This window comes from Girardinichthys multiradiatus, chromosome 7, assembly GCF_021462225.1.
Source record: "Girardinichthys multiradiatus isolate DD_20200921_A chromosome 7, DD_fGirMul_XY1, whole genome shotgun sequence".
Classification (NCBI taxonomy): Eukaryota; Metazoa; Chordata; class Actinopteri; order Cyprinodontiformes; family Goodeidae; genus Girardinichthys; species Girardinichthys multiradiatus.
The window spans coordinates 48,944,420-48,971,863 of NC_061800.1; the positions used below are offsets into that span (position 1 = coordinate 48,944,420).

Genomic DNA, 27,444 nt, shown 5'->3' on the forward strand with positions numbered 1-27,444 from the left:
CACCCCTTTCCTGTCTGCTTACTGTCGAGAAATAAAGCCCACTAGTGCAGAAAAAAAACAATAAAATAAATTAATTTAAAAAGAATTACATAACAGCACAGTATAGCTAGTGCTCAGAAGTTATACAATATGTGGGTCAAATACACCAAAATGCACCAAAACATCAACTGAGCATGCGAGTGCGAACAATGAAATGCTAATGCTAACACTGAGATGCTGGGATTAGCATTAGACTTTTAGAATGAATAAGAAATCCACACAGAAGGCTTTGATGAGCTGATCTGGTCTGAGAAACCTGACTGCCTACAAGAGCCCCTCCACCCATCCTGAACAGAGTCGTCTCCTGGCCAACCGTCTGAATGGCTTCTGCTGCAGAAGAGACAAGAAGCCATTCACACCTTAAATCATCTCCTCCACATTCCATTCAGGAACAAATTCCTCCCATAAAGTAACCAACCCCCCACCATCAGATCCTCTGCCTGCACTAAAGATCTCCGAGGAAGATGTAAACAGGCTCTTTCAGCGCATGAAAACAAAGAAAGCTGGAGGACCTGATAACATCTCCCCATCATGCCTGAAAGCCTGCGCAAATCAACTCGCTCCGATCTTCACAAGGATCTTCAACAAGTCACTGGAGAAATGTGAGGTCCCCTCCTGCCTCAAACGATCCACCATCATCCTGGTTCCCAAGAAACCCACCATCCTAGGATTAAATGACTCCAGGCCTGTAGCCCTGATGTCTGTGGTCATGAAATCCTTTGAGCGGCTGGTGTTGAAGCACCTGAAAGACATCACAGGCCCCCTGCTGGACCCCCTGCAGTTTGCTTACTGAGCAAACAGGTCAGCAGATGATGCTGTTAACTTAGGTCTACACTTCATTCTGCAACACCTCAACCACCCAGGGACGTACACCAGGATCCTGTTTGTAAACTTCAGCTCGGCCTTCAACACCATCATACCAGACATCCTCCACCAGAAGCTCACACAGCTCAACGTCCCAGCCTCCACCTGTCAGTGGATCAACAGCTTCCTGACAGACCGACAGCAGCAGGTGAGACTGGGGAACATCTTCTCCCGATCCAGATCAATAAGTACTGGTGCCCCCCAGGGGTGTGTTCTATCCCCACTCCTCTTCTCTCTCTACACAAATGACTGCACCTCATCGGACTCGTCCGTGAAACTCCAGAAGTTTGCAGATGACACCACTGTCATTGGACTGATCCAGGATGGTGATGAGTCTGCATACAGACAGCAGGTGGATCAGCTGGTACACTGGTGCAGTCAGAACTACCTGGAACTCAACCCACTCAAGACTGTGGAAATGGTGGTGGACTTTCGGAGAACACCACCCCCATACACCCCCCTCACCATCCTCAACAACACTGTATCGGGCGTGGACCACTTCAGGTTCTTAGGAACCACCATCTCTGAGGACCTGAGATGGTCTTCAGACATAGACACTGTTCGAAAGAAGGTCCAGCAGAGACTGTACTTCCTGAGGCAACTCAAGAAGTTCAACCTTCCACAGGAGCTGCTGGTCATCTTCTACACTGCCATCATTCAATCTGTCCTGTCTTCATCCATCTCAGTGTGGTTTGGATCATCCACAAAACAGGACAGGTCCTGACTGCAACGAATAATCAGGACTGCAGAGAGAATAATCAGAGCTGACCTTCCCTCCATCCAGGACTTATACAGGTCAAGGGTCAAGAAAAGAGCTGCTAAAATCTCTGCAGACCCCACACACCCTGCACATAAACTGTTTAGAGCTTTACCTTCAGGTGGCGCTACAGAGCACTGTTTACTAAAACCAGCCGCCACAGAGACAGTTTCTTCCCCCAGGCTGTTTCTCTGATGAACATTCAATAGAGAACAGAACAACAGCATACAGATGTTACAAATGCACCTTTCTATTAGATATGTGTATATTGTACATTGTAAATATGTTTATTCTGTAACGCAAAAACAGAACCAGAGAGCAAAGTGTACCGGAGTCAAATTCCTTGTTTGTTTGTACGAACTTGGCAATTAAGCTGATTCTGATTCTGATTCTTATTCTGATATTGCAAAAAAAGTAAGGATGAGTTTAGGGATCAAAATGATTTGGAGCAATAAATAAAAGTCACATTGATTGTTAGATTAAATAAGTTATCAGCAGCCCAACACAATAACAAATAGAAATGCCAAATTCTCAAATACTTACATGACTCTTTGCACGTGTCAGTGATTTAAAATGTTGCAGTATTTGATTGTTCATACATTTGTTGTGTTGCTGTGCAGCAAGTTCCTTTTAAACCCCAGGCAATGAGTTTGTGTGGATAAAAACAGGATGAATAAACATTTTTTTCCTTTGTTGGTTTATTAATAATTTTTGGAAATCACGGCATACCTTCAGCAAACTGCAGCCTATAAAATCTTGAGGAACTTAATGGAGTCTGAATGAAGCTGGAGTTCCCAAAATGATCAGACAGAGGTTTTACTGAAGGACTAAAATATTCCCTGCTCTACAGAGAGAGAATCCAGCTGCTGCAAACAGAGGGGATCATGAACTAAATGAGGCTGCAGGAGATCATTTCTAGAAATACATTTCCTCTTGTGTCCGATCCAACATTTTAATAGCACAGTGACTTGGAAGCTAAAGTTCTGAAGCACAATGTTACAATTAAAATGGTCATAAAGTAGATCCATAAATACACAGATGAGTTTTGAGCTGCTTGGGGCTCTCCTAGTGAGGCGGATTTATTTATAACACTGTCACTGGCAATGAAATAAAGCTGGTAAACTGATCCACTCGGAGAGATGGGCCCTAAAATGGATCGTGTCTGTTTTAAAGCTTTTAACAAATATTGTGCAACTTGTCCCTGGAAATGAATGGAAAACATAGGAGAGACAGGAACAACGTAAAAAGCCTTGTCAGCCTCATATATTTCCATGTGATGAATAAAGAGGAACAGGGGATATCTGGAGTGACACTGAAGGAGTTTATTATTAATCCAAAGTTTGTTCCTCCTTTACCTATAAATGTATCTACCCCCCCACCCCCGATGAACTGAAGCTCTGCAGATCTGCAGTATTTGGTCTGAATCTATTAAAGCTCTACTTGTTTTCTGATAGCTGTAAACTTTGTTTTCTTTTTGCTTTAATAAAATTATTTTTTTCAAGTTCATATGATTCCTTTGTCTTGTTTGATAGGACATCGGACCTATTGGGCCAGACAGGAACTGGAAGGGTATTGGCATCTCGCTGCTGGTCATTGTGGTCGTGCTTTCTTTCATTGGACTTTCCATTGTTCTGCTTTCAAAAGGTGAGCCAACAAATCATCTTTTCTGAACTGCAACCAGAATAGTCTAGAGGCAACAGTTTCAAATGGATCCAAATGCAAAATGGTTCTCAAGTCAGATGTTTTGGTCATCGTAGAGGTGATCAGACTATGTTAATATGCTGAGACATGTGATGAAGGTGCAGCAGATATGCTCAAACAGAAAATTTTTGTCTGCAGAAGTTGCACTCTGCTCATAATGCAGGCTTCTTACGGTGGATGGAGGTCCGTTCTTCCGGTCCTGCGCCTGTTAGATGTTTCCTTGTTTGAGCATTGGGTGTGTAGAGTTTCATGAAACAACAAAGTGCTCTAAGGAAAAAAATCAGCTTTGTGTGTATTTGTGTGTATTTGGGTTGATGACAACCCATCTGATTGGGGTTCATGAACGTTCCCAAATGTTTTCCAGTCAACACAAGGGGCTTCACAGACATACAGATATAATTCTGGCGTGATGTAATTAATTAAGAAATAACTTTTACTTCAGGCTCAACAGACCAAACGGACTCCTCGCCTTCTCTGCAGCTCGTTTTGTTCTCATTATTTTCTTTTTTCTCCCCACAGGTAGTTCACGTAACCTGTCTGGCTCACCGCTGACCCTGGATGACCTCTTTCAAAGTAACTTTCAAATCCATGATCCGGGTGCAAAGTGGATCAGCAGTAAGTTCATCTAAGAACCAGACGCTAGAGTAACCAGCATAATAAGGGAAAAGATGGCCGCCGCACACGTTCCATGTGAAATAATGCATGTATCATTCAGTTGTGCACATGTACAAATCAAGCCTTGCACCAGTGATGTCATGAAGAGAGAAAGCACAGCAGCAAAGGCATGGACAGTTAAAACTCTCTGTCAAAAACAGGAAGTAGTGAAATGTCTGGTTTATGCTTGGAAATGATGGTTCAAATCAGACCAACCATCCCATTGTGCAGCATCACAGTCCCCCTCATCAGCTTCATGAGTCCAGCCAGGTTTAACAGCATTAATGTCTATGTCTCCAACCTCCCCCGGAATTTGGTCAAAGCTCTTCCGGAGGTGGAAGTTTAATACTACCTTGCCTGACGGCTCCGCCAGAAGACCCTCACTATGCACTTGGGCCTGCCAAGTCTGTCCGGCTTTCTCCTCCTCCAGCGGATCCAACTCACCACCAGGTGGTGATCAGTGGACAGCTCAGCCCCTCTCTTCACCCGATTGTCCAAAACATGCGACCGAAGGTCTGATGATACGACAACAAAGCCGATCATCGACCTCCTGCCTAGGGTGTCCTGGTGCCAAGTGCACTGATGGACACCCTTATGTTTGAACATGGTGTTCATTATGGACAATCTGTGACTAGCACAGAAGTCCAATAATGAAACACCACTCGAATTCAGATTAGGGAGGCCATTCCTCCTGATCACACCTCTCTAGGTGTTACTGTCATTTTTTACGTGGGCTTTGAAGTCCCCCAGCAGAATCACAGTGCCCCCATGGAGGGGCACTATGCAGTAGCCCCAACAGGGATGCCAAGAAGGCCAGGTGCTCCACACTATCGCTCGGCCCTAAGGCCGAAACGACAGTCAGAGACCTGTTCCCGACCCGAAGGCGCGGGGATGCGACCCTCTCATCCAGCGGGGTAAACCCCAACACGAGACGGCCAAGCTGGGGGGCAACAAGCAAACCCACCGCAGCTCACCGCCTCTCCCCACGGGACACTCCAGAGTAGAAGAGAGTACAGCCTCTCTTGAGGAGATGGGTTCCAGACCCCACGCTACCCCACGTGGAGGTGAGCCCGACTATTTCTAGTCGATATCTCTCGACCTCCGGCACAAGGTCAGGCTCCTTCCCCCCCAGCGAGGTGACATTCCATGTCCCTAGAGCCAGTCTAAGTATCCGGAGATTGGGTCGTCGAGGTCTCCACCTTCGTCTGCCACCCAATCCTCTTTGCACCGGTCCCTCATGGTTTCCTCTGCAGGTAGTGGGCCCACTGGGGGAAGGTCTTGTGTCTCTCGTTCAGGCTTGGCCCGACAGGGTCCTGTGAGGAGAAACCGGCCACCAAGCGCTATCCGACGAGTCCCGACGCCAGGCCTGGCTCCAGAGGGGGACCCCAGCTCCAGCGTACCTGGCGACATCATGTGCCTCGATTTTGTGGTCCTCACTCAGGCATCTTGAACCGCTCTTTGTCAGAAATGTCAGGATTCTAAATATTATGTTAATTTCTCTGAAGCATGAAGTGCTCTAAAATGTCCTGGTAGATGGCTGTGCTGACTTTGGACCTGATAAAACCCAGTGGACCAGAACCAGCAGATGACATGGCATCCCAAATCATCACTGACTGTGGAAACTTCACACTGGGCTTCAAGCAACAAAGACTGAGCTACTCCACCTTTCCTCTAGACTCTGGAAACTTGATCTCCAAGTGAAATGCAAACTTTACTTTTATCTGAAAACAGGACTTTGGACCACTGAGCAACAGTCCGGTTTTGTTTCCCATCAGCCCAGTTAAGACATTTGTAGCACATGTGTAGAGGCCCCTTCTATTTGTAGTGGATCTGGATGTGCCGACTCCAGCCTCAGTCCACGTCTTGTGAAGCGCCACCAAATTCTTGAGTAGATTTTTCTTAACGATGCTCTCAGGACTGTGGTTCTCCCTGTTGCTGGTGCACCTTTTCCTCCTACACTTTTTCCTTCCAATCAACTTTCCATGAATATGCTCAAACTCTTAGAACAGAATTATGGGTTTTATTATCTCTAAGCCATAAATCATCAAAATGACAAGAAATTAAGAATTGAAATATTTCACTCCATGTGTGATGAATCTATATATGAGTTGCACTTTCTGAAATGACTGTTAAAAAATATATTTAAGATGTACCTGTATGCTCCTGTTGTCTGCAGTTTTTCAGGCTTCATAAAGACAGAAATGAATATATAACTGAGAAAGAGCAGCTTAGTTTTTACATGACAGGAGCTCTTTTGAGGATTTTCTTGCCTCTTGAACATCAGCGGCCCATCTGTCTTTCATGTTTATTTCCCTGTCATTTTACTCTGAAGTGCTTTAGTGTTTGCTGTGCATGCAGGCCTCCTGGCTCAGATGGATGCCTCGCAGCTTATTCGGTGACACTTACATGAGACGGAGAGCCTGAAATGATTCAGATCTGTCAGATGCATTAATGGAGTTTCGGCCTCTGTGGACTGTGATCTTGATTTGGGATTAGAATAGAGTGATTGCAGCGACTGCAGTTATTGTTTTCTTCTGCTGAAATCTGACGTGTAGTCTCAGTCAGCAGAACTCCAAATGAAGATCGGTCCTGGTTCTGTCTGCTTCTGTTACGACAACATAACTAAATCCGTTTTCAAACAAAGCTCAGACACGTTTTTATGCCATTTTCTAAACACATATATAATATAATGCTTATACTGTATATGTATTACCTGACAGGAAAAAAAAGCAAATCTGAAAAGCAGAAGAAATCTGTCATATACATTTCTATGTTTGGCACTGCTGGATAACTCTAGTAAAGATGTAAAAGCCTTTAAATAGATGCATCTTTTACTGCAGCTGCTTAATCTCACACTAACAGCTAACCACACCCAACTTCTCCATCATTAAGAAATAAATGTTTTTTAATAAACTCACCAGATGCTCAGCAGGACAACAGCAGCAAACAGTTTCTATGACAACCATCATGCTCTATCTACATGCCAGCTGGTTGTTTTGGAGGCATGCTGGGAAAAAAACCTTTCCTGTCCTACCATCACAAACATTAACTCTACTTTTGTTTTTGAAATTTTTTTGCAGCACTAGTGGCCTTTATTTATTTATTTATTTTTTTGACAGTAGGCAGGAAACAGGGACGGAGAGGGGAAGACAAATGCCACCAGGGCAGGGACTCAAACCCAGAACTGCGGCATCGAGGAGTACTTGGGCCCGCACTTTAACCCCCACACCAACAGCACCACACCCTCTACTTGGACTTTTAACTGGTCATGTGAGCTTTGGTCAATTTAGACTCAGGTGTTTTTTAGCAACACATATGTGGAACAAAACCTGATGCCTACAGCTAATTCCAGTGGTGGACGTGTGATGCTGTGGGCCTGTTGACCTGGTAACCTTGATAGAGTTCATGGCTTCCTAAACTTTAGGAAACACCAATACATCCATCCATCCATCCATTATCTTCCGCTTATCCGGTGTCGGGTCGCAGAGGCAGCAGCCTAAGCAGAAAGACCTAGACTTCCCTCATCCGGGGGAATCCCAAGGCATTCCCAGGCCAGCCGAGAAACACAGTTTCCGCATGCTGCTTTGACTGCCGGTACCCATCAGCTGCTTCCGGAGTCCCACAGGCCAAAAAGACCAGATAGGACTCCTTCTTCACCCTGACAGCATCCCTCACTGCCGGTGTCCACCAGCAGGTTTGAGGATTGCCGCCTTGACAGGCACCAACAACCTTGCGACCGAACGTGTCTGAAGCTCTCCCGGAGTTGGGAGTTGAAGCTCTGCCTCAAGGGAGACTCCGCCAGGGGTTCCCAGCAGACCCTCAAAATTTGTTAGGGTCTGCCAGGTCTGACCGGCATCACCCCCACCATCGGAGCCAGCTCACCACCAGGTGGTGATCAGTTGACAGCTCCGCTCCTCTCTTCACCCGAGTGTCCAAGACATGCGGCCGCAGATCAGACGACATGACAACAAAGTCGATCATCGACCTGCGGCCTAGGGTGTCCTGGTGCCAAGAGCACATATGGACACCCTTATGTTTAAACATGGTGTTAGTTATTGACAATCCATGATGAGCACAGAAGTCCGAAAACAAAACACCAATCGGGTTCAGAATGGGAGGGCTATTCCTCCCAACCTCACCCCTCCACGTCTCACTGTCATTGCCAACGTGAGCATTGAAGTCACCCAGCAGGACGAGGGAGTCCCTGGGAGGGGCACTCTCCAACACCTCCTCCAAGGACTCCAAAAAGAATGGGTAGTCTGAACTGCCATTTGGTGCATAAGCACAAACAACAGTCAGAACCCGTCCCCCCACCCGTAGACGGAGGGAGGCTACCCTCTCGTTCACCGGGGTAAACCCCAACGTACAGGGGACAAGATTGGGGGCAAGGGGTATGCCCACCCCAGCTAAGTGCCTTTCACCAAGGGAAATTCCAGAGTGGAAGAGTGTCCAACCCCTCTCAAGGAGACTGGTTCCAGAGCCAGAGCCGTGCGTCAAGGTGAGCCTGACTATTTCCAGCCGGAACCCCTCTACCTCGCACACCAACTCAGGCTCCCTCCCCATCAGAGGGGAGACATTCCACGTCCCAAGAGCCAGCTTCTGCAGCCGAGGATCAGACCGCCAAGGTCTCCGCCTTCAGCCACCACCCATACCACATTGCACCCGACCCCTTTGGCCCCTCCCACGGGTGGTGAGCCCATTGGACAGGGGGCCCACGTTTCCTCTTTGAGTTGTGCTAGGCCATGCTTCATGGGTGAAAGCCCGGCCAGCAGGCACCCGCCAGCGTGCCCCACCTCCAGGCCAGGCTCCAGAGTGGGGCCCGCGTCCGGGCGAGGGAACATTGTTTCGATCTATGTAAATCGTCCTAAGGGGTCTGTGGGATGATCCCTTAGCTAGGACCTGTTTGCCTTGGGTGACCCTACCTGGGGCAAAAAGCTCCTGACAACATAGCTCCTAGGATCTTGGGACACTCAAATCCCTCCACCACGGTAAGGTGGCAGTCCAGGGAGGGGACACCACGACATATGAAACAAAAATGTGGAGATATCTGGGGAAAAACTGAAAATGGGTCGGCACTGGGTCTGTCAGCGGGACAATGACCTAAAACCAGCACACTGTGGCTAAGTGACCTCTGACCTTTTGATCTTCTGCTCATATGTCATTCTAAGAAATCAAAGCAATAAATATCAACATATTGTGGTAATTTCTCTGACATTAAAACGAGAAGTCGCACCCAGAAGCGCAGAGGAGGACAAACCCAAACCAACAGAACCACACATCAGAATAAAACGATGGTTCAAATCCATCAAACGATGGTTCAAATCCATCCAACGATGGTTCAAATTTGGTCAGTTTAGGCTGTCATAGCTCACATGACACTTTGCTCTTTAATTTACTAAAATCCTTGTCAGCTGAGAAAACATAATGATTTCTCAGGACTAAACATATACTGAGACAGTGCTGCAGGGAGCAGAATAAAGGTGGCACTGCGGCAGAATTACTCAGCAAGGGACGACAGGTGAAATTGATGATCAGGACATGAAACAATAGTTGGTTTGTTTTTATTTTCACTGAATACAATTCTGACCTGTCAGGTTATCCCTGCACTGATGGACATCTCCACGGGCCTCATGTCCAGAAGGCTCCCAGCTGTTTCCTCACAGAGATTATAACACTGGATCTACCAGGCAAACAACAGACAGTAACTCCAGGAAATCTTTTGAAAAACCTCCTAAACCAGGAAATCAATCTTTCAGCTTGCCAGAACTCCCCCAAACTATAAGCATCGTCATTTCTAAATTAAAGCTTATCCACTCAAGCCAATCCCCTCTTCAAGTAAAAAATGTAGAAAAGATTTCAACATTAGAATCCAACTTTAGCTATTAACTTTAAAATCTGATATTGAAAAATGTACGGTTACCTGATCTCTGACCAAAAACAGCCTCTAACGGAGGTCCAACAACTCTGTGATGAAAACATACAGGCTGGGCTCTGATTGGTGTTCCCTACAGTGGGCGGGACCTGTTATAAACTAGACTACAAAGCTCGCCAACATGTGATTGGTTGTTGCCATAGACGATCTGCGCTGCAACAATGTTCAGTCTGCCTAGCAACAGAGCCTAGCAACAAGCCTGCTCTGCAGAATGAAAACTGATAGTATCAAAAATGTCTGCTTTAAAATACCACTGGAAATCTAACTGGGCTTATTTTCTTAAAAATACAAGATTTTATTTTTGAATATTATTAGGAACCTTATATGGGCCATGACAGTTGCCCCCTGACCAAAACACATGTCCCATCAACAGAGAACTCCTGCAGCAGAACCGAGCCAAACATCAGCCTTATTCTACGGCCACCTCAGTCCACAGACCTAAATCCTAAAACTCTAGAAAAATCTGCAAAATCAAAAATTGTGCAAACTTTTTTCTTCTTCTTAAAAATACTTTTTACCACATCAGGGCTTGCTGACATTAGCGGCCTGCTTTGTTTTTGTTGTTGTAGCAGAGGAAATCATCTTTCGAAGCTGGGATGGAGATGTTTTCAAAGCCAACGTGTACAGCAACGAGACCGAACTGCTGCTCAAAAACACAATCTTCGTGAGTAAAACAAGTGGAAGTAACGGTTTTATTCCAAATCACTGCCAGGTGGCCTCCAATTGAACATTTCTGACTCATCAACAAAAACATTATGTTATTCTGGAGGCCAGAAGGTCCTTTACCAACTTGTAATTCTGCTTTTAAAGCTGCTGTCTTTCATTTCGTCTCACCGACATCAGTTTCTTCCAGAAACACTTCGCTAATTTATCTGTTTTAGTCAAAGTATTTCTGGTTTCATTGTGAAAGCTTAGATGATGTCATATTTCTGCACAGCAAAAACTCTCTTCAGTTTCTGTTTTCTCCACAGGCAACGTTTAAGGCAACAAAGTTTGCAGTTTCTCCCGACAAGAACTTTGTTCTCCTGGGATATGATGTCCAACAGGTGAGTCTCTGAACAACCATCTAAACTGTGTTACAGTCCCAGACATTTATCTGTCCGGATGCTACCGGGTTAACTGGTGGAGATGGGATTGTAGTGCCTCATTTGAGCCCATATATCCATCCAACCACAACAGAGCTGGTCCAGTTTATGTCAGCTGGCAGCTCAGTCTGAGTCACATTAACCTCCACACTTTACTTTACAACAGTTAAACATCCATCCATCCATCCATCCATCCATCCATCCAATCTGATCACTGAATCCTGTTCAGAGGCTCCAGCTGTCAGTGGAAGAGAGGTCGATAAATTCAAACTTAATATGAAAATGAGCAAAAAGAGGACAGATTCAAAAAAATCATTAAAGCTAAAAGCGTTCCACCTTTGCTATGATGCTTCTAAATCTAACAAGTGATGGGCCATGGCTGTGGAGCCACCAACAATTCATTGGTTACTGTAAACATTCCTGTTAAAACTACAAACATGGAGTCACATTCCTCGAAGAGGCCTTGAGACAATCAGAAACACACAAGCTATTACAGAAACCAGAAGAAGCCACGATTAATACTGCTTAGCTGAAGACCAAACATCCAGAACATCAAGATAAACACGGTGAACTGGTATGCACTGGAAATGTGGACTTATAATTAAACATAACACTCTGTAAAAATAATGCTGTCTATTGGTTATAATTGGTGACACTTTATTAGAGAAAGCTAATTAGTAAAACCTTTGTAATAAATAAATTAAAATTTTAAAATATAGTTTATAATAAATAAATAAATAAAGTTTTGACACAATAAGAAAATTTAGGGGCTACACAGTGGAGAAATTGGTAGCACTGTTGCCTTGCAACAGGAAGGTTCTGATCCGGAGATACGCGACTTTGGAAGGACAAGCAGGAGCAATGGTTGGACGGACGGACGGACGGACGGACGGACGGACGGACGGACGGACGGACGGACGGGCGGGACTTGGATGATGATGATGATGATGATGATGAGCAGTCTCTTTCTTGACTTAATGGAAACTAACTTTGCTACTTTTCGCTGTGGTTCAACCAACCATACAGATCCAGATGGAGCTTTATGTTTCATACACTTTTAAATCCTAATAATAATAACTAATTCTCACAGGGGAAATGTGCGTCTGTCTGCTGTTGTTGAGGAAGGTCTGCATCAGACACCTCATCCTCCTTTCCACCAACTCCCCAACACAGTCCACTCTCCCACCCTATATATGTTTTTTTATAATATATAAAATGAGCCACTGGGGCTCTGAGCCAGAACCAGAATAAGGCTCAGAGGTTCTGATGTGAGGGGGTGGCAGGAGAAGCAGAGAGGAGAGACCCTGCTGTCTGGATGGTGAAGCTTCAAAGTTTGCCTGAAGAACATTTTGGGCTTTATGAGGAACTTCTTGTCGCAGCCATGGCAATAACGAGGACCAGAACTTTAAAGCCCAGAACCATGAAGTTCTGACCGCAGTGCAGTTAGTTTTAGGTTGGATGTTGGATCTTTGTGCTCCATAGATTCAGCAGAGACTTCCTCCCGTTTGACCCAATGAAGGCAGTCTGATTACGGGCAGCTGCTCTCTGCCTGCTCCCTCCTCCTCCAGACGCTGGTTCTCTGAAGGACCATCAATAAATGTCAGAACCAAACCCGCTGTTTCATGGTGGTTTGTTTTGTGTGTTTTGGGGAAACGTTTGTGCGTCTGAACAGTTGATTTTATGTATAATCAGCTGGTTTAGGATGTATTATTAACTACAGCGCCCCCTACCTGCGTGTTATTCAGGAAGCTGATGTGTCCTTTTTCTTTTCTTTCAGCCTTCAGGCTGGTTTATGATTTGTAAATAGTTAAATTATATGTGGGTTTGACCCACCTCAGCCATTGTGGCCTTTAGTAAAATTTATTTATTTGTATTCAGACTTTTGAGGTCAACATGGACACAAACAAACACACACCAACAAAGACTTATCAAAGACTAGAAAACCAGTGTTTCCACAAGACAACTGGGAGCGTAGTGCACTGGCTGAAGGATTGAACAACAATATTGTTGGACTGTTCTGTGAGATGTCCAGATGGGACATAAACTTCGACATCAAAGTTCTCATGACTGCCCGAAATGTCCTGACATGGGCATCACAGAACATCTCGCTTGCACTACAGCACTGGGCTTGTTAAGCAGAATTCTCAAAGAGTCATAAGCGACTTTAAGCTGCTATATGCTCACCTTTTTAAAATTACATCACAAAGGGGCAGTATACAGAGGTGTACAATAAGCCTTGAATAGTCTAATCTTTACATCATCTGAGCACATGTGATATTTCCTGGCTGAGGCTGCAAGGCTGCCCCACTTCTGTCAGTCTGGCCTGGGGCAGCTGTGGCTACATTGTAGCTCACCACTGTCAGTGTGGGTATGGGTGGATGACTGATTGTAATGTGAAGCGCTTTGGGGTCTCTGGGGACTTGATAAAAAACTTTACAAGTGCAGGCCCTTTACCATTTAAAGTCACTGCTACATACTGTAACCCTAACCCTGCCACCCCCAGAAATGGGAACTTTCTTAACTCCTAAAGCCCCCAGTCTGAATGCTGCATAATTAACCAGAAGATAATAAAGTAAAAATATAGAAACACTGTTCAGTGAAACAATGAGATGATTCTAAAAAACAGGAATGGTTTTGCAGGTTGAGGCCACAGACATGTGTTCTTCATTTATGGCAGCTTTTTAGTAGTGTTGCATTGGACCAGGGTAAGTGTCCCTTCTGTTAGCATGAGATGATGCCTAGACCCTATAGTGGGTGCACAAGAAGTCCAACGCCACCAGGATGGCACATCAGTATGTGCCATTTCCCGAAGGTTTGCTGTGTCTCCCAGCACAGTCCTCTAGTAGACCCTGTGTTCACTGCCCTGCATCATGGAGCTTGACTGGCATTTACTAGTGAACACCTACATTGGCAGGATTGGCACTGGCGTCCTGTGACAGATGTGAAAAGGGTCTGGAGAAGCTGCGGTGAAATTTACTCTGCCTGCAACATTATTCAACATGATGGGTTTGGTGGTGGGTAAGTGCTGGTGTGGGGAGGCATGTCTATGGATGAGACCAGGATGAAATCCCTAGACCCATTGTTAGAACGTTGACTGGTGCAGTGGGTCCTGAGTTCCTCCTGGTACATGATAACGTTTGGCCTCATGTGACACTCGGGATGTTCTTTAGGAAGAAGGAGTTGATACCATTGACTGCCCCCATGCTCTCCTGACCTAAGTCTAATAGTGTCTGGTGCATCATGTTTAGGTCCATCTAACGCTACCAGGTTGCACCTAAAAATGTCCAGGAGCTCAGTGATGCCCTGGTTCGGTCATGTTAACTACTGAGGACGGTGGCCGGCTTTATGCAGGGGCAAGAGGGGGCAATGCCCCCTCAAACAAATGCCTCACTCCCTCAAATCAATTCTCAATCACAAGCCCAAACTTGCCTCTGCCTCCCCGACTCCTCCTACACTTAAGGGCAAAACACAGTCGCGCATACTTGTCCACGCGGACTCAAAGCGGACGTCCGCCGGACATCTCCGCACAAGTTTCAATTTTTAGACCACGTATGCGGCATCACACAATAACCGCGTATGCTTAACATTGTAGTGCTTCTGGCCCAGTGTTTCTTTAAAAAAAAGGGGCCGAAGAGGGGTGCATTTTGGAGCGATACCTTCTGAAAAACGCTTGCATTTTCTACAGTCAGCGTCCATGCATGGATGGCTGCATAACGCATTGCCTACACGTTTTGTATTCATGAAATCAGAATCAGAAAAGCTTTATTGCCAAGTACGTTTTTGGACATACAAGGAATTTGTTTTGGCGTAGTCGGTGCAATACAGTACAAATTAAACAGTATAAACATATCTACAATATAATATAAATATATGTGCACAGTTTTAAGTGAGTGAGAGTAAATATAGAGCAGTATAAGATGCAAGAGCAATACAACAGTGCAGATGATCATTCATCAAGTAAAGCAGGAGTCCAAGCTGAGCGTTAATGTAACGCATAGAGTTACAGGTTACAGGTGTCCTGTCAGTATAAAAAGGGGGGGGGGGGGGGGGGGGGAAGGGAGAGTGTCAGGGTGGTTTCTGGGCTTCGTTAACCAGGCTGGTGGCAGATGGGAAAAAACTGTTCTTGTGGCGTGAGGTTTTGGTCCGGATGGACCTCAGCCTCCTGCCAGAGGGGAGAGTTTCAAAGAATCTGTGACCAGGGTGGGAGGGATCAGCCAGAATCTTCCCTGCCCGCTTCAGGGTCCTGGAGGTGTACAGTTCCTGGAGCGACAGTAGACTGCAGCCAATCACCTTCTCAGCAGACCGAATGACACGCTGCAGCCTGTCCTTATCCTTGGCTGTAGCAGCGGCGTACCAGATGGTGATGGAGGAGGTGAGGATGGACTCAATGATGGCTGTGTAGAAGTGCACCATCATAGTCTTTGGCAGGTTGAATTTCTTCAGCTGCCGCAGGAAGAACATCCTCTGCTGGGCTTTCTTGATGAGAGAGCTGATGTTTGGCTCCCACTTGAGATCCTGGGAGATGATGGTTCCCAGGAAGCGGAAAGATTCCACAGTGTCAATTGTGGAGTCACAGAGGGTGATGGGGGCAGGTGGGGCTGGGTTCTGCCTGAAGTCCACAACCATCTCCACTGTCTTTAGAGCGTTGAGCTCAAGGTTGTTCTGGCTGCACCAGTCCAACAGATGGTCCACCTCCCATCTGTACGCGGACTCGTCACCATCAGAGATGAGTCCGATCAGGGTGGTGTCGTCCGCAAACTTCAGAAGCTTGACAGACTGGTGACTGGAGGTGCAGCTGTTGGTGTACAGGGAGAAGAGCAGAGGAGAGAGAACACAGCCTTGGGGGGAACTGGTGCTGATGGTCAGGGAGTCAGAGACGTGCTTCCCCAGCCTCACGTGCTGCTTCCTGTCAGACAGGAAGTCAGTGATCCACCTGCAGGTGGAGTCGGGCACACTCAGCTGGGAGAGTTTCTCCTGGAGCAGAGCTGGGACGATGGTGTTGAAGGCAGAGCTGAAATCCACAAACAGGATCCTGGCGTAGGTTCCTGTGGAGTCCAGGTGCCGGAGGATGAAGTGAAGGGCTAAGTTGACTGCATCATCTACAGACCTGTTGGCTCTGTAGGCAAACTGCAGGGGGTCCAGGAGGGGGTCGGTGATGTCTTTTAGGTGTGAGAGCACAAGGCGCTCAAAGGACTTCATCACCACAGAGGTCAGGGCGACGGGTCTGAAGTCATTAAGCCCTGTGGTCCTTGGCTTCTTGGGAACAGGGACGATGGTGGAGGACTTGAAGCAGGCTGGAACATGACATGTCTCCAGTGAGGTGTTAAAAATGTCTGTGAAGACTGGAGACAGCTGATCAGCGCAGTGCTTCAGGCTGGCTGGTGAGACAGAATCCGGACCAGCAGCTTTCCGGGGGTTCTGTCTCCTGAAGAGTTTGTTGACGTCCCTCTCCTGGATGGAAAGAGCCGTCCTCGGCGTGGGTAGGGGGCTGGTGGGGGGGAACTTCAGGGTGGGGGTTGGAGGTGCCAAGGTCCCTCTTGAGGTTTGGGAGGTGGGGGTGGTGGAGGTGTCGTGGGGGATGGTTGCAGGACTGTCCCTTTGTCTTTCAAAGCGGCAGTAGAACTCGTTCAGGTCGTTGGCGAGGTGTCGGTCGTTGATGGAGTGGGGGGCTTTCGGCTTGTCATTGGTAAAATCTGCCTGAGCCCTTTCTACAAAGACACAGGGTCATTGGCTGAGAACTGGTTTTGGAGCTTCTCAGAGTACAGTCGTTTGGCCTCTTTCACTGCATTGCCAAACTTGTACTTAGCCTCTCTGTATATGTCTTTGTCCCCACTCCTGAAGGCCTCTTCCTTATCCAGTCTTAACCTTCTGAGTTTGGCTGTGAACCAGGGTTTGTCGTTGTTGTAACTCACCCTGGTGCATGATGGTACACAGCTGTCCTCACAGAAGCTGATGTAGGAAGTCACAGCCTCTGTGTACTCGTCCAGACTGTTGGTAGTAGTCCTGAACACATCCCAGTCTGTACAGCCTAAACACGCCTGGAGATTATCCACAGCCTCACTGCTCCACTTCCTTGTCATCCTCACAACAGGTTTGCAGAGCTTTAGTTTCTGCCTGTATGCAGGAATCAGGAATCAGAAATCCGTGATATCAAAGCCTTATCCAACTGCTGACTGATGTTTGTCAGGTTTAACGAAGAGACAAAGAGAGGAAGATATACAAACAGACAAATTAGACCATTTCACTAATTTCACTTCATTATGTTGATGTTAAAGTCTGAAGAAGAAAAAAAAAGAATGACCACAACCACTTTTCTGAATGTCTAGTAGCCTAACTAGATATTCAACAGTATTTTATAATTACAGCATGCTGGCCAAAACTCTGTTCTGTGTAGATAAAATCATTTTTACAAAAGGAGCTCTTTTCATGCAGCATTTCTACTTCAACAGTTGAGGAATCAATTTGCTACGTAGTTAACATTACAGGCTAATTAATATATGTAATATATAATAAGGCTAAATATAATGCTACATGATATAGAGCAGCAAACAAAATAGATAAATAAATAGAAAACTGTTACTTAGCTGTCTGTTTGATTTCATTAGGATAATAATAGACCCATTGTTAACATTAACTACCTAAAGCAGGTTTGTGATTTGAAATGAAGGGCAGGTCTTAAGTTGAGCTACATGAACGTTTGGTGAGTTATATTGATATTGGTGATGGTTTATTATTTGTGTAATGTTTCAACTCAACAAAACAGTCAAATAATGTTTATTGTTTTCTGACCTGATTCAATGAGTCTCTTTTGATTACGATGCTTAGCAGAACATTTATTTCATTTCATCTTCAAATTTTGCAGCATAATGCCAAGAAAAGCGAGGCTATAAAACCATAAATATATCCTGTTTTTTTTCATTGTAATCGTATAAATACATTTGGCAACAGATGCCCTTTATTGCCTTGAGCACCTGCCTCCGAACATGTCTGTGCATGTTCTGGCCAGTACCAGATCCAATTGGGATGTGGTGCTGATCTGGTTTTAGCTTTCTGGATATCTGTTGTATTTTCCTCTTCAGCATGATGCTGTCTCTCAACATCAAGTCAAAGCCTAACAAAGTAAAGGCTGCACTTCACTGTATATTAGATGAACTCTTAACAGCGTTTTGGGCGTTTACAATTGACCAATATAATTTCACAGTGACACTTGATTAACCAATGACCATCACTGATTGATGATGTCATATTCAACAGATTAGATTTTTCAAAATAAAAGAACTATTGATATGAGTAAAAAGAAACGACATTTTGAGATGTGGAGGTTTTTCATTTTTCGCCACACAAGGACAACTATTTTGATAGAATTGCCCCATGAATAATTTCTAAAAACCCTCCAAATGTTCTGAAAGTAGCCCAACTTTGAACAACCATGCCCAAAGCTATTTTTTTCAGCCCGTGTTCAAAAGAAGCCCAACTGGGGGAAAACCAGTGCACTTTGGCAAATTGCACAGCACTACACAGTTTATCCCAATCCCATAAAGAAAACACTAATCAACAGCAACAATAAACATGCAGGAGCATAAAGCCCCTGCACAGTTCTGACTGCCCCCTCACATATGCCTGCTGAGGTCCATATTCAGTTGCTGCAATGACTTTTCAGCAGACTGGACCAGCTTGCTGCATTAGTTTTTCAGGTTACATTTCTCGTTGACTTTGGTTTAAGCCCTCTGTGGGTTGATCCTTTTCATTTTCATCAAATAACATGGCATCCTGTTGCTTCCGACACTTTACCCATCCACATCAGGATGGATATCCAGCAGGATTTTCTTTCTAATGGAGATCTGTTGTGTTTTCAAAGAGTTCCTTATACTTGAAGCAGTGTATCATCAAACACCAACATTATAGAATGAAATTTGTTCAGTCGGTGCTCTTCAGGTCTGGTTCCTGGAATTTGGACTCTGGGTTTAAGGTTTGAACACAGACTCGTGTCTGTATGCTTATGAATGGTTTTACTCCAGCCATACATTTAGATGCTGAATAATTCACTGAGATCCAGAAACAGGAACTTCCTCTGCAGGTGGACTCTTTCACAAATAGTTCCTGAATTCAGATGTTTTCACTCCAACAAATCTTTTTATTGTTTCTCATTAGGAGTCTTTACTCAGTGCTGCAATCATTAAGCGAACAAAATAATTACACTCTTATATCCCACGCTAAGCTCACTGGGAGGAATTTCTGACCCTTATTTAATTTCATATCTTGGCTGATACTTGTGATCCAACTGAAAGCAGCTAAATCTGGGGCCCCTGAGGATAGAAACATGCTGTGCACACAAATCCTGGAAAACTCATTAATGCTGCACAAACAGAGCCTGTTTGCCAGCTACCATCTGCATGACAGAGGAGCTATTTTAATAAATCAGAACCTGGTGGTCATCTTAAACATGCCTGGAGTCCCTGTGGGGAATTTCTTCTTCAAACTGTTGAAATCAGCTGCTGGTTTCTGTGGACGAAGGAGAATTATTGGTTATTGTTCCCACACGGTTTCATCACCTGCTGATTTAAACAGGAAACAAGCATCTACCGTGAATAAGATGTTGTAAACATGACCACAGATTTACCTTCCACAATTTTGCTTTCTGTTGTGGTTTTGCTGTTTTTTTCTGGATATTAATAATATAATTTATTTATTTGAGCCAAAACGTGTTATTGAACATTTTCAGTCCCACTTATCTTAGCTTCCCTACTTCTCCCTTTAGTTCTGATTTGGGCCGGTCTGGGCTTGGTTCTTCCCTGTTAACAGTACTGAAATATTCCTTCGTATTGACTATGTTTGGTTCTTAATTCCATTTAATCTCATAACATTTATTTGAGTTAAAATTGTTGCAGCACTACTGCCTGAATGAACGGGCCAGAATGTTGACACCAATACAGAACCCTGCAAAACATTCCGACATCTTTAACTTTTTCACATGTTATCACATTGCAAACTTTAAAGTATTTCATTGGAATTTTATGTCACAGACCCACACAGAGAACTGCAGAACTCTGGAGAGGAAGGAAAACTCTGAAAGGTGCGGTGTATGTGTGTATTCAGCCCCCCTGAGTCAGAACTCAGTAGAACCACCAATGGCGGCAGGTCTTTTGGGGTTGGTCTCCACCAGCTTTGAACATATCCAGACTGAAATGTTTGAATGTTCCCATGACAACACAGATGATCCAGTTTTAACACAGCATACTTTAAGATAAATAATACAGAATTAACTAAAAAGTCCCAAAACACATTTGACATGCGGTAAAAACACATCATCAGACTCTGCGTGCTGTATTAGTTCACATAGTTGCACTTTGGTAGGACAGAGTCCTCCATAGTGTCACTCTTTAAAGTGCCAGGGTTGACAGAAAGTCAGAGCAACACGATCCAGATTCATTTTATATCAGGAGACATTATTCTCCACGGTGGTGATTTTAAGCAGACTGAAATGACCTCAAAGTGGAATATTTGGACATATGTGACCTGAGGAGTGATGCTGCGGGCCCTGTTTAAGCTAGCTTTTATAAGTCTGTAAACACAACTCTGCTTCAATGGAAACAGCTATTCTGATCTGCACCTCACTAAATGACAGAGTATAGTAACCGTACGTGATTTTAAAAATATTAATCTGGACAATGATCTTGTTGTTTCACTAAATCATGAAGTAATGCCTTCCTCAGCAGCAGCTGCGCTGGCACTGTCCTCCATCCATGCTAAATGTAGTGTTGTGGAAAATTCTTTTAGTGCTCTGAACTTTTCTTTACCTCTCCTCTCTGAGCTCTGTGTTTTGGTTACTTAGAGGAGAGGGGCTCTAAATTCATTATCAGGAGTTTTATAGTTAACACTCCCTGAAGTGTTGTATCTAAAGGGATGGCAGATGGGTGCTCTCAAAAATAACTTGGTCACCTCTGACCCAGGGAGGGTCTAGGGACCATATTTCTAAACTCTTTCAAGTTGAGAAAACACCCTCATTCTGGTATAAATACTGTGTGTGACTTCTGTCCGTTGCTCTGCTTCACTGACTAAACTCAGTGACAGAGTCTTCAAACGCTGAAATGCCTTTGAATAAACTTATGAAGACAAAGTCTGGTCTTTCTCTTGTTAATGAGCTGATTTCTCTCCCACTTTGATAAGAAAATCCACAACAGAACAAATCCACACATTCCTACCTAAACATGAACAAAAATTAAATTCCCAGCATTGTTCTTAAAAAACCTAATTCACGGCTACGCAGTCTAGTTTTTATGACTGGAGTTTGTGCCCATGGAGGTCAGGTCTTCTTCAGCCTCTAACAGCTTTTCATGCAGGATTGCCCTGGATTTAGCTCCATCCATCTTCCATCAACTCTGACCAGCATCCCACAACATGATCCTGCCACCGTCGAGTCTCTCCATGGGGATGGTTTAGGGTGTTTGTAAGCCCCGAGTTACTTCCGAATGTAATGATTGCTTTAGGAGATTTTTCTTCATGAATTCTTCATAAAACCAGTCTCCTTCCTGAACTGTATGATGCCTGGACGTTCCCATGCTGTTTATACCTGCGTATAATTGTTTGAACAGATGGAGCCTTCAGGTACCTGGAAATTGGACTCAAGGATGAACCAGACTAGAGGAGATCCATAGTTCTCCTCCTGATATCTTGGCTGGTTTCTGTAGATTTTTCCTTGACGTCACACAAGGAAGCAGAAAGTTTGAGGTGTTGCCTTAAAAAACATCCACAGATGTTCCTCTATTTAACTCTGATGTTATTAACCAACCATCAGAAGTCCACAGAGCCATGAGACCTCATCATTTGGACCTTCATAAATTGTTTAAAGTCAGAATAATCTACAGAAGTTCAAAGAAAGGAAGAAAAATCTCTCATTGTGGCATTTAGCAAATAGAAATAATTAAGTTCATCCTAACTGAGCTAAAACAGGAAAGGTTTAGTTTGGTTCGATGTTGGATTTTGAGAAATTAAGGTTATTTTTCGATAATTGTATGGTAATGTTACCATGGTAACCATAAACACAGGTATTTTACATTGTTGGGAATACGATTATTGATTAATTAATATTTATCAATAATTATAATTAAAAATCATAATTTCACCAAATTAATTTCTTCACCAAAAATCCTTATTAATGAATCGAAACCAGAGATGTTCTCTGGTGTTGTAATTGTGGCTCAAAGCCCTTGATCATTACAATTAGTAAATTCTCAGTAATAGTTGATAACTATTACTAGATGTCACTGTTTAATCAACCGTTTCTGCTGAAACGTGGGGAACTTTGACCTTATTTTGACTGACAAATCACTCTTACACAAAATAAACACAAATGCCTTCTCTTTATCTACGTGAATATTTATTAAATCAACAGCCCAGATACAACTTCCTCTTCTGATTCAATAATCTTCACCTAATCAAACATGCAAAGTTCTACTAACAAGGGTAAAATATCTAACTGAACAAAACAAAACAAACAGCAGTGGGTGTGTATGGAATCAAACCAGCAGTTATGGCAGTTATGGCAAAATTACTAAAGAAATATGGTTGAGCGAAGCTCGGGGAGGCCACTCCCCAAATTGTAGCTCAGCGGGACACAGGCTGTCATAAAACGTCCTACAAGCATAGTTGTAAACCAAGAGGACAAAGGATCATAAACTTTTTTGGCAGCAAACCAGTAAAACATGAAGTTGAAGACAAAGAAAATGGTTGATTTTCACCATAAGGTTATTATAGCAGTCCAGTTCCTCACCGCACCTGTGCTCAGGTGTTCGCACAATAAAACACAACTTGCGACACTCGCTGGCCTCTGAAATTCAACAGCAGTCAAGTTTCAAAAAAAAGGTTGCATGCATGTACAATTTAGAACACATTAGACTATAAATGGTGAATCTAATCGCACTAAAACCTCCTCTATCCTGCCCAAGCTATTTCTAATAAAGAAATGAAAATAAAAGGTGGATTTTACTTGATGTTGTCTTCCTTGGGCCAGAGAGGCAGAGAAAGGAGGGGGAAGAGCTTCGCACGCGTCCGTGGATCCTCAGCAAAGCAGACCGATTTTCGTCCTTGGTGGCCTCCTTGGCAGAAAGGTGAAAGATATGACGGACCATCACTAGTCAACTGGAACAAAAAAAACAAGGAGGAAAATTGCTTCCCCTTGAAACTTCGTGGTTTTTTTGGTTATGTGTTAAATCCACGCCTTCGATCGGTAAAGTTGAAAACTTACAAGCCTTCTTATTACTGTAAGCTTAATTCGCTTAGTTTTCTCATTGGCCAACTGGGAGAATGAATGAAAGTCCACGTGGGATTTTCTTTTCCAGATGCTCCAGTTGCGAGGTAACCGCGTCTCGGTTTCAGCTGGAAAGCAATGGTGGGCCGTCTCATACACTTTTATGTAGTTGACTGTGGCATCAGAGCTGCGACGCTCCCGTCCTATCAGCCGCGGTGGCCGCTGGGATTTGTAATAGCGGACTGTCCTGGGATACAAAATGGCCGATGACGCTGCAAGGCCTGGTGGCGTCCAGCAACGTACAAATGGTCCAACATTCAGCAAACAAGTGGTCCAACAATGTCTATCAAGCAAATGAATAAAAAACTAAATTTAAAAACTCTTATAATGAAACTCCAAATAAATTAATCATTTAGATCCATAAAATCTAAATAAAGATCTAATATTAAAACATTTTCCAGTTCAGGATTCAGTCCCAGTTTGAAACATTTTAAAATAATTAGAAACAACAATAATAAGTGTGGTAGATGTTTCTGGATGAACGTCAGCAGCCGTTGTGGTGAGAAATCAACCTTTTCATTACTGCTGCTTCTTTAAAATCCAAGCTTTCAGCTGAACAAACTCCCTGAATCTTCATTGCTTGTATCAGCAGACTAATACTGTTCTCACAGTCAGGTTCTGTGTTCACAGCAGGACCGGCGGTTCCGCTTCATATTCCAAACGCTGGAGGACATTTTCCTGTGAATGAACTGAGCAGGCGTGATAATTAAAGTGGTGTTCCTGGCAGGACTGACACAGTGTTGGAGCTTTAGATGTGTTCCTTAGATGGATGGAGAAGACATGTTCATCATCAAAGTGACAGCCTAGATCAATGGAGAGTAATGGAGTTCCTCTGCACCACGGTCTGCAGATGGCTGTGAATTTATCACCATCAAGCTCTGCCTCTCTACTGCTGAGTCAGTTCCTGCTTTCTTCTCTGCACAGTTATCAACAAATCCAACATCTGAGTCTGAAGGTCGGATGGTCCTCAAAAAGCACCATAAACTTAACCAAAGATCATCGAACATTCATCTTTCTTGTGGGTTTGTTTCTCCTCCACGCTATAGAGGCTGAAAGGTGACAAAAGAAAAAAAGAACTCATCTCATAATTATTTAAATCAATTTTATTTAGTTATGGTATATATAATTAAATATATCTTGCAGTAATTATTTGTGTATTTATTTCCAATTTCACTTAATAAAAAATTACAATAACTCATCAAATAAAATATTTAATGAGGTATTTATTGTAATTTGGCACTATCCTCATTCATGAGAAATAATTGCTACTCAAAATTATTTTGAACATAAAATTGAGAAATATATCAATAAGTTGTCTGACGATGCAGCAACAAGAACTGATGTGATATTATAAGTAAATACTCATGAATGTCGTATAATGCCGGTCCTGCTTCCTCACATCACATTGACGGATCCTTCCAGCCATCTTCACGTCTCAGGTGCCACCATAAAGTGAAAGCCTTATCAGGAAGTCATCACTGAAGTGTCACCTACCAAGGTCGTCCGCTGAATGATGGAGACGTGCTTTTCTAAAGGAGACGAAGGCATTTCAATTACAGGTGCTACATTTATCAAATTCCCTGGAAAATGTCTTCTTTGTACTGAAGAAGGTTGTTGATAGGTATTATTTAGTCAACTCAGAGGTAAGGAAACGACACAGTCAGTTATACTTGTGGCAAGGGTAGGTCACACTCTGCAGTGCAAAACTAGAAAGTGTTGGCACCCATCTCTCTTTATTTATACATGCTTGGTCACACACAGTTCAACAAACATTCAGGGTGGGTGTGTGTGTGTGTGTGTGTGTGTGTGTGGTCAGAAAGGTTAGGGTTCATTTGTCTTGATTATAAACAAACAGAGGAAGTGGGAAGTGGGCACCTGGTGTATAGCCCCCAGATGCTGCTAGTAATAAAAGCATAACTCATTCTTGTGACCATCTCCCTTCCTGCAACATGTAAGGAGGGAAAAGCACTTAGATGAGTGATAAACAATACAAAAAGTCATAAAATCCCTAACAGTTCCCCCCTGTTTTATCACAAATAAGTCATGAGTGAATACATGTAAAATGAAACACTTTGTGTAAGCACAAACCCACAGGACGGAAAACAGATTATTTTGTGGGAAACACTCACACGGTTCCTCCGCCCAGGCGACCACCAATCATGGCAGAGTGAAACAATATAATAAAACAAAGAAAACAAAATGTAATAAAAGTAAAATAATTAAAACAAGCCTTGTTCATATCATCATTGCACTTTTTCTCATTTCACTTAAACAACTTCTTTCAATTTTCTGCTATAAGGTCATTTTATGAAGTACAAGTATTAATACACTCAGGCATTGAAGATATATTCATTTACAACATGTCATCATAATCATCTGCTTTTTGGGTCCAGTGACAATCTTGTCCATCTCTTCTCATGTGATGTTACATCCTGTGGATCCTGTCTTAAACAGAGAAAGAGCCCTGCTACCATGTTTGAGCTCAGGCTTATCAGTCCTGTCCACACGTCACAGAAAGCCATGCTAAATAGGGCACAGGTCAGTTGTTTTCTTCGCCGGTTTGAGATGTTGGACCATATGGGTCCAACCCCTTTGTACCCGGTCATTCCCCTGTTACCCCGTCGGTTGGTTTGGCTCCTGTAACGGTGATATTAGCTTACAGTGGCTCTTGTGGATCCAGGATGGTCTCTCTGTGATTTTCAGAGCTGTCGGTGTGGTCAGGAGAACACGGTATGGCCCTCTCCAGCAGGGGGTGCTCCAGTCCTTTCTGTGAAGTGTCTTAATCAGGACCAGGTCCCCAGGCCTCAGGTTCTCCTGTGAAATCGGAGCAGAATTTACTGGCAGACTACTGGACAACTGTACTTCTTTTGTTTGTAACATCTTATTCATCCATTCAGCTAATGATGTTTCCTGCTGTGCTTTTCCTATGTCATCCATTTCTGATGGCAATGGAAAAGGTCTGCTATTTCTATTTCAAATGGAGTGAGACCAGTTTGATGTGGAGTTATTCTCATCCATAATTTAACCAGAGATAGACATTCAGGCCATGGCCTCCCTGTTTCTTCCATTGTTTTCCTTAATCTATTTTTTTTTGTTCCATTTGTTCGTTCAACCAGCCCAGCAGATTGTGGGTGGTAAGAACAATGGTTTTTTAACTGAAACCCTAATGCTTTAGAGCACAGTTCTATTACATTATTTACAAAATGAGTCCCATTATCTGATCTTATGATTTGTGGGATACCATATGTAGGGAAGTAATGTGTCACTAAACTCTTCGCCACTGTGAGCGCATCACAGTGTTTGGCAGGATATATCTCAACCCACTTCGAAAATGCATCTATAACCACTAAACAATATTTCTTTCCCCCTGACCATGATAACTCTATGAAATCCATGTGTATCGTGTGAAAGGGATGAATTGCTGCTGGGAACTGGCCTCTTTTGGGTCTCATGTTCCCCTGTGGATTATGTTTGCAGCAAATAATACATGATCTACAAAAGTTTTTTGCATAGTCAGAAAAATTTATGGTATGGAAATGTAGATTTACTAAGTGTATAATTCCCCTTCTCGACACATGGGAAACCCCGTGTGTCACATGGGCCGCCGTCTTGTATAAATTCTTTGGTAATATTGGCTTATTTTCCAAATGATAAATGTCATCTTTCTTTATGGCCCCTCTATTCAGCCAAGATTTAACTTCTGCAGCTGGTGCAGATTGTTGTGAATCTTTCAGCACATCTGTATCTATAAATAAGAGATCTGACATTTTCAAAGTGAGGGGAAGTCTCGAAGCTATTTTAGCAGAAATATCAGCAAAGGTGTTCCCCTTCGTTTCCATGGTTTCATTAGATTGATGCGCTTTACATTTACAAAGTGCTATCTTTGCAGGTAGCTGGATAGCTAACAGCAGTTGTTTTAACAGATTAAAATGTGTCAATTCTGTTCCAGATAATGTTCTAAACCCTTTATTTTCCCATATTTTAGCAAAATGGTGAACAGAACTGAATACATATTGGCTGTCTGTATAAATGGTTAGGATTTTTCCTTCATATAGTTCACACGCTCTGATAACAGCATACAGCTCTGCAGTCTGTGCTGAGCATG

The 27,444-nt window shown here is 43.7% G+C and overlaps 1 protein-coding gene across 1 annotated transcript in view; it reads left to right on the forward strand.

The window, feature by feature from the left end:
- LOC124871881 (inactive dipeptidyl peptidase 10-like) overlaps nucleotides 1-27,444 on the forward strand; it is a 168,440-nt gene that overhangs the window by 78,516 nt on the left and 62,480 nt on the right. Inside the window, exons 3-6 of the mRNA XM_047371498.1 lie at nucleotides 3,193-3,304; nucleotides 3,881-3,976; nucleotides 10,517-10,611; nucleotides 10,919-10,993. Coding sequence (XP_047227454.1) covers nucleotides 3,193-3,304; nucleotides 3,881-3,976; nucleotides 10,517-10,611; nucleotides 10,919-10,993 — 378 coding nt within the window. The remainder of the gene's footprint in view (nucleotides 1-3,192; nucleotides 3,305-3,880; nucleotides 3,977-10,516; nucleotides 10,612-10,918; nucleotides 10,994-27,444) is intronic.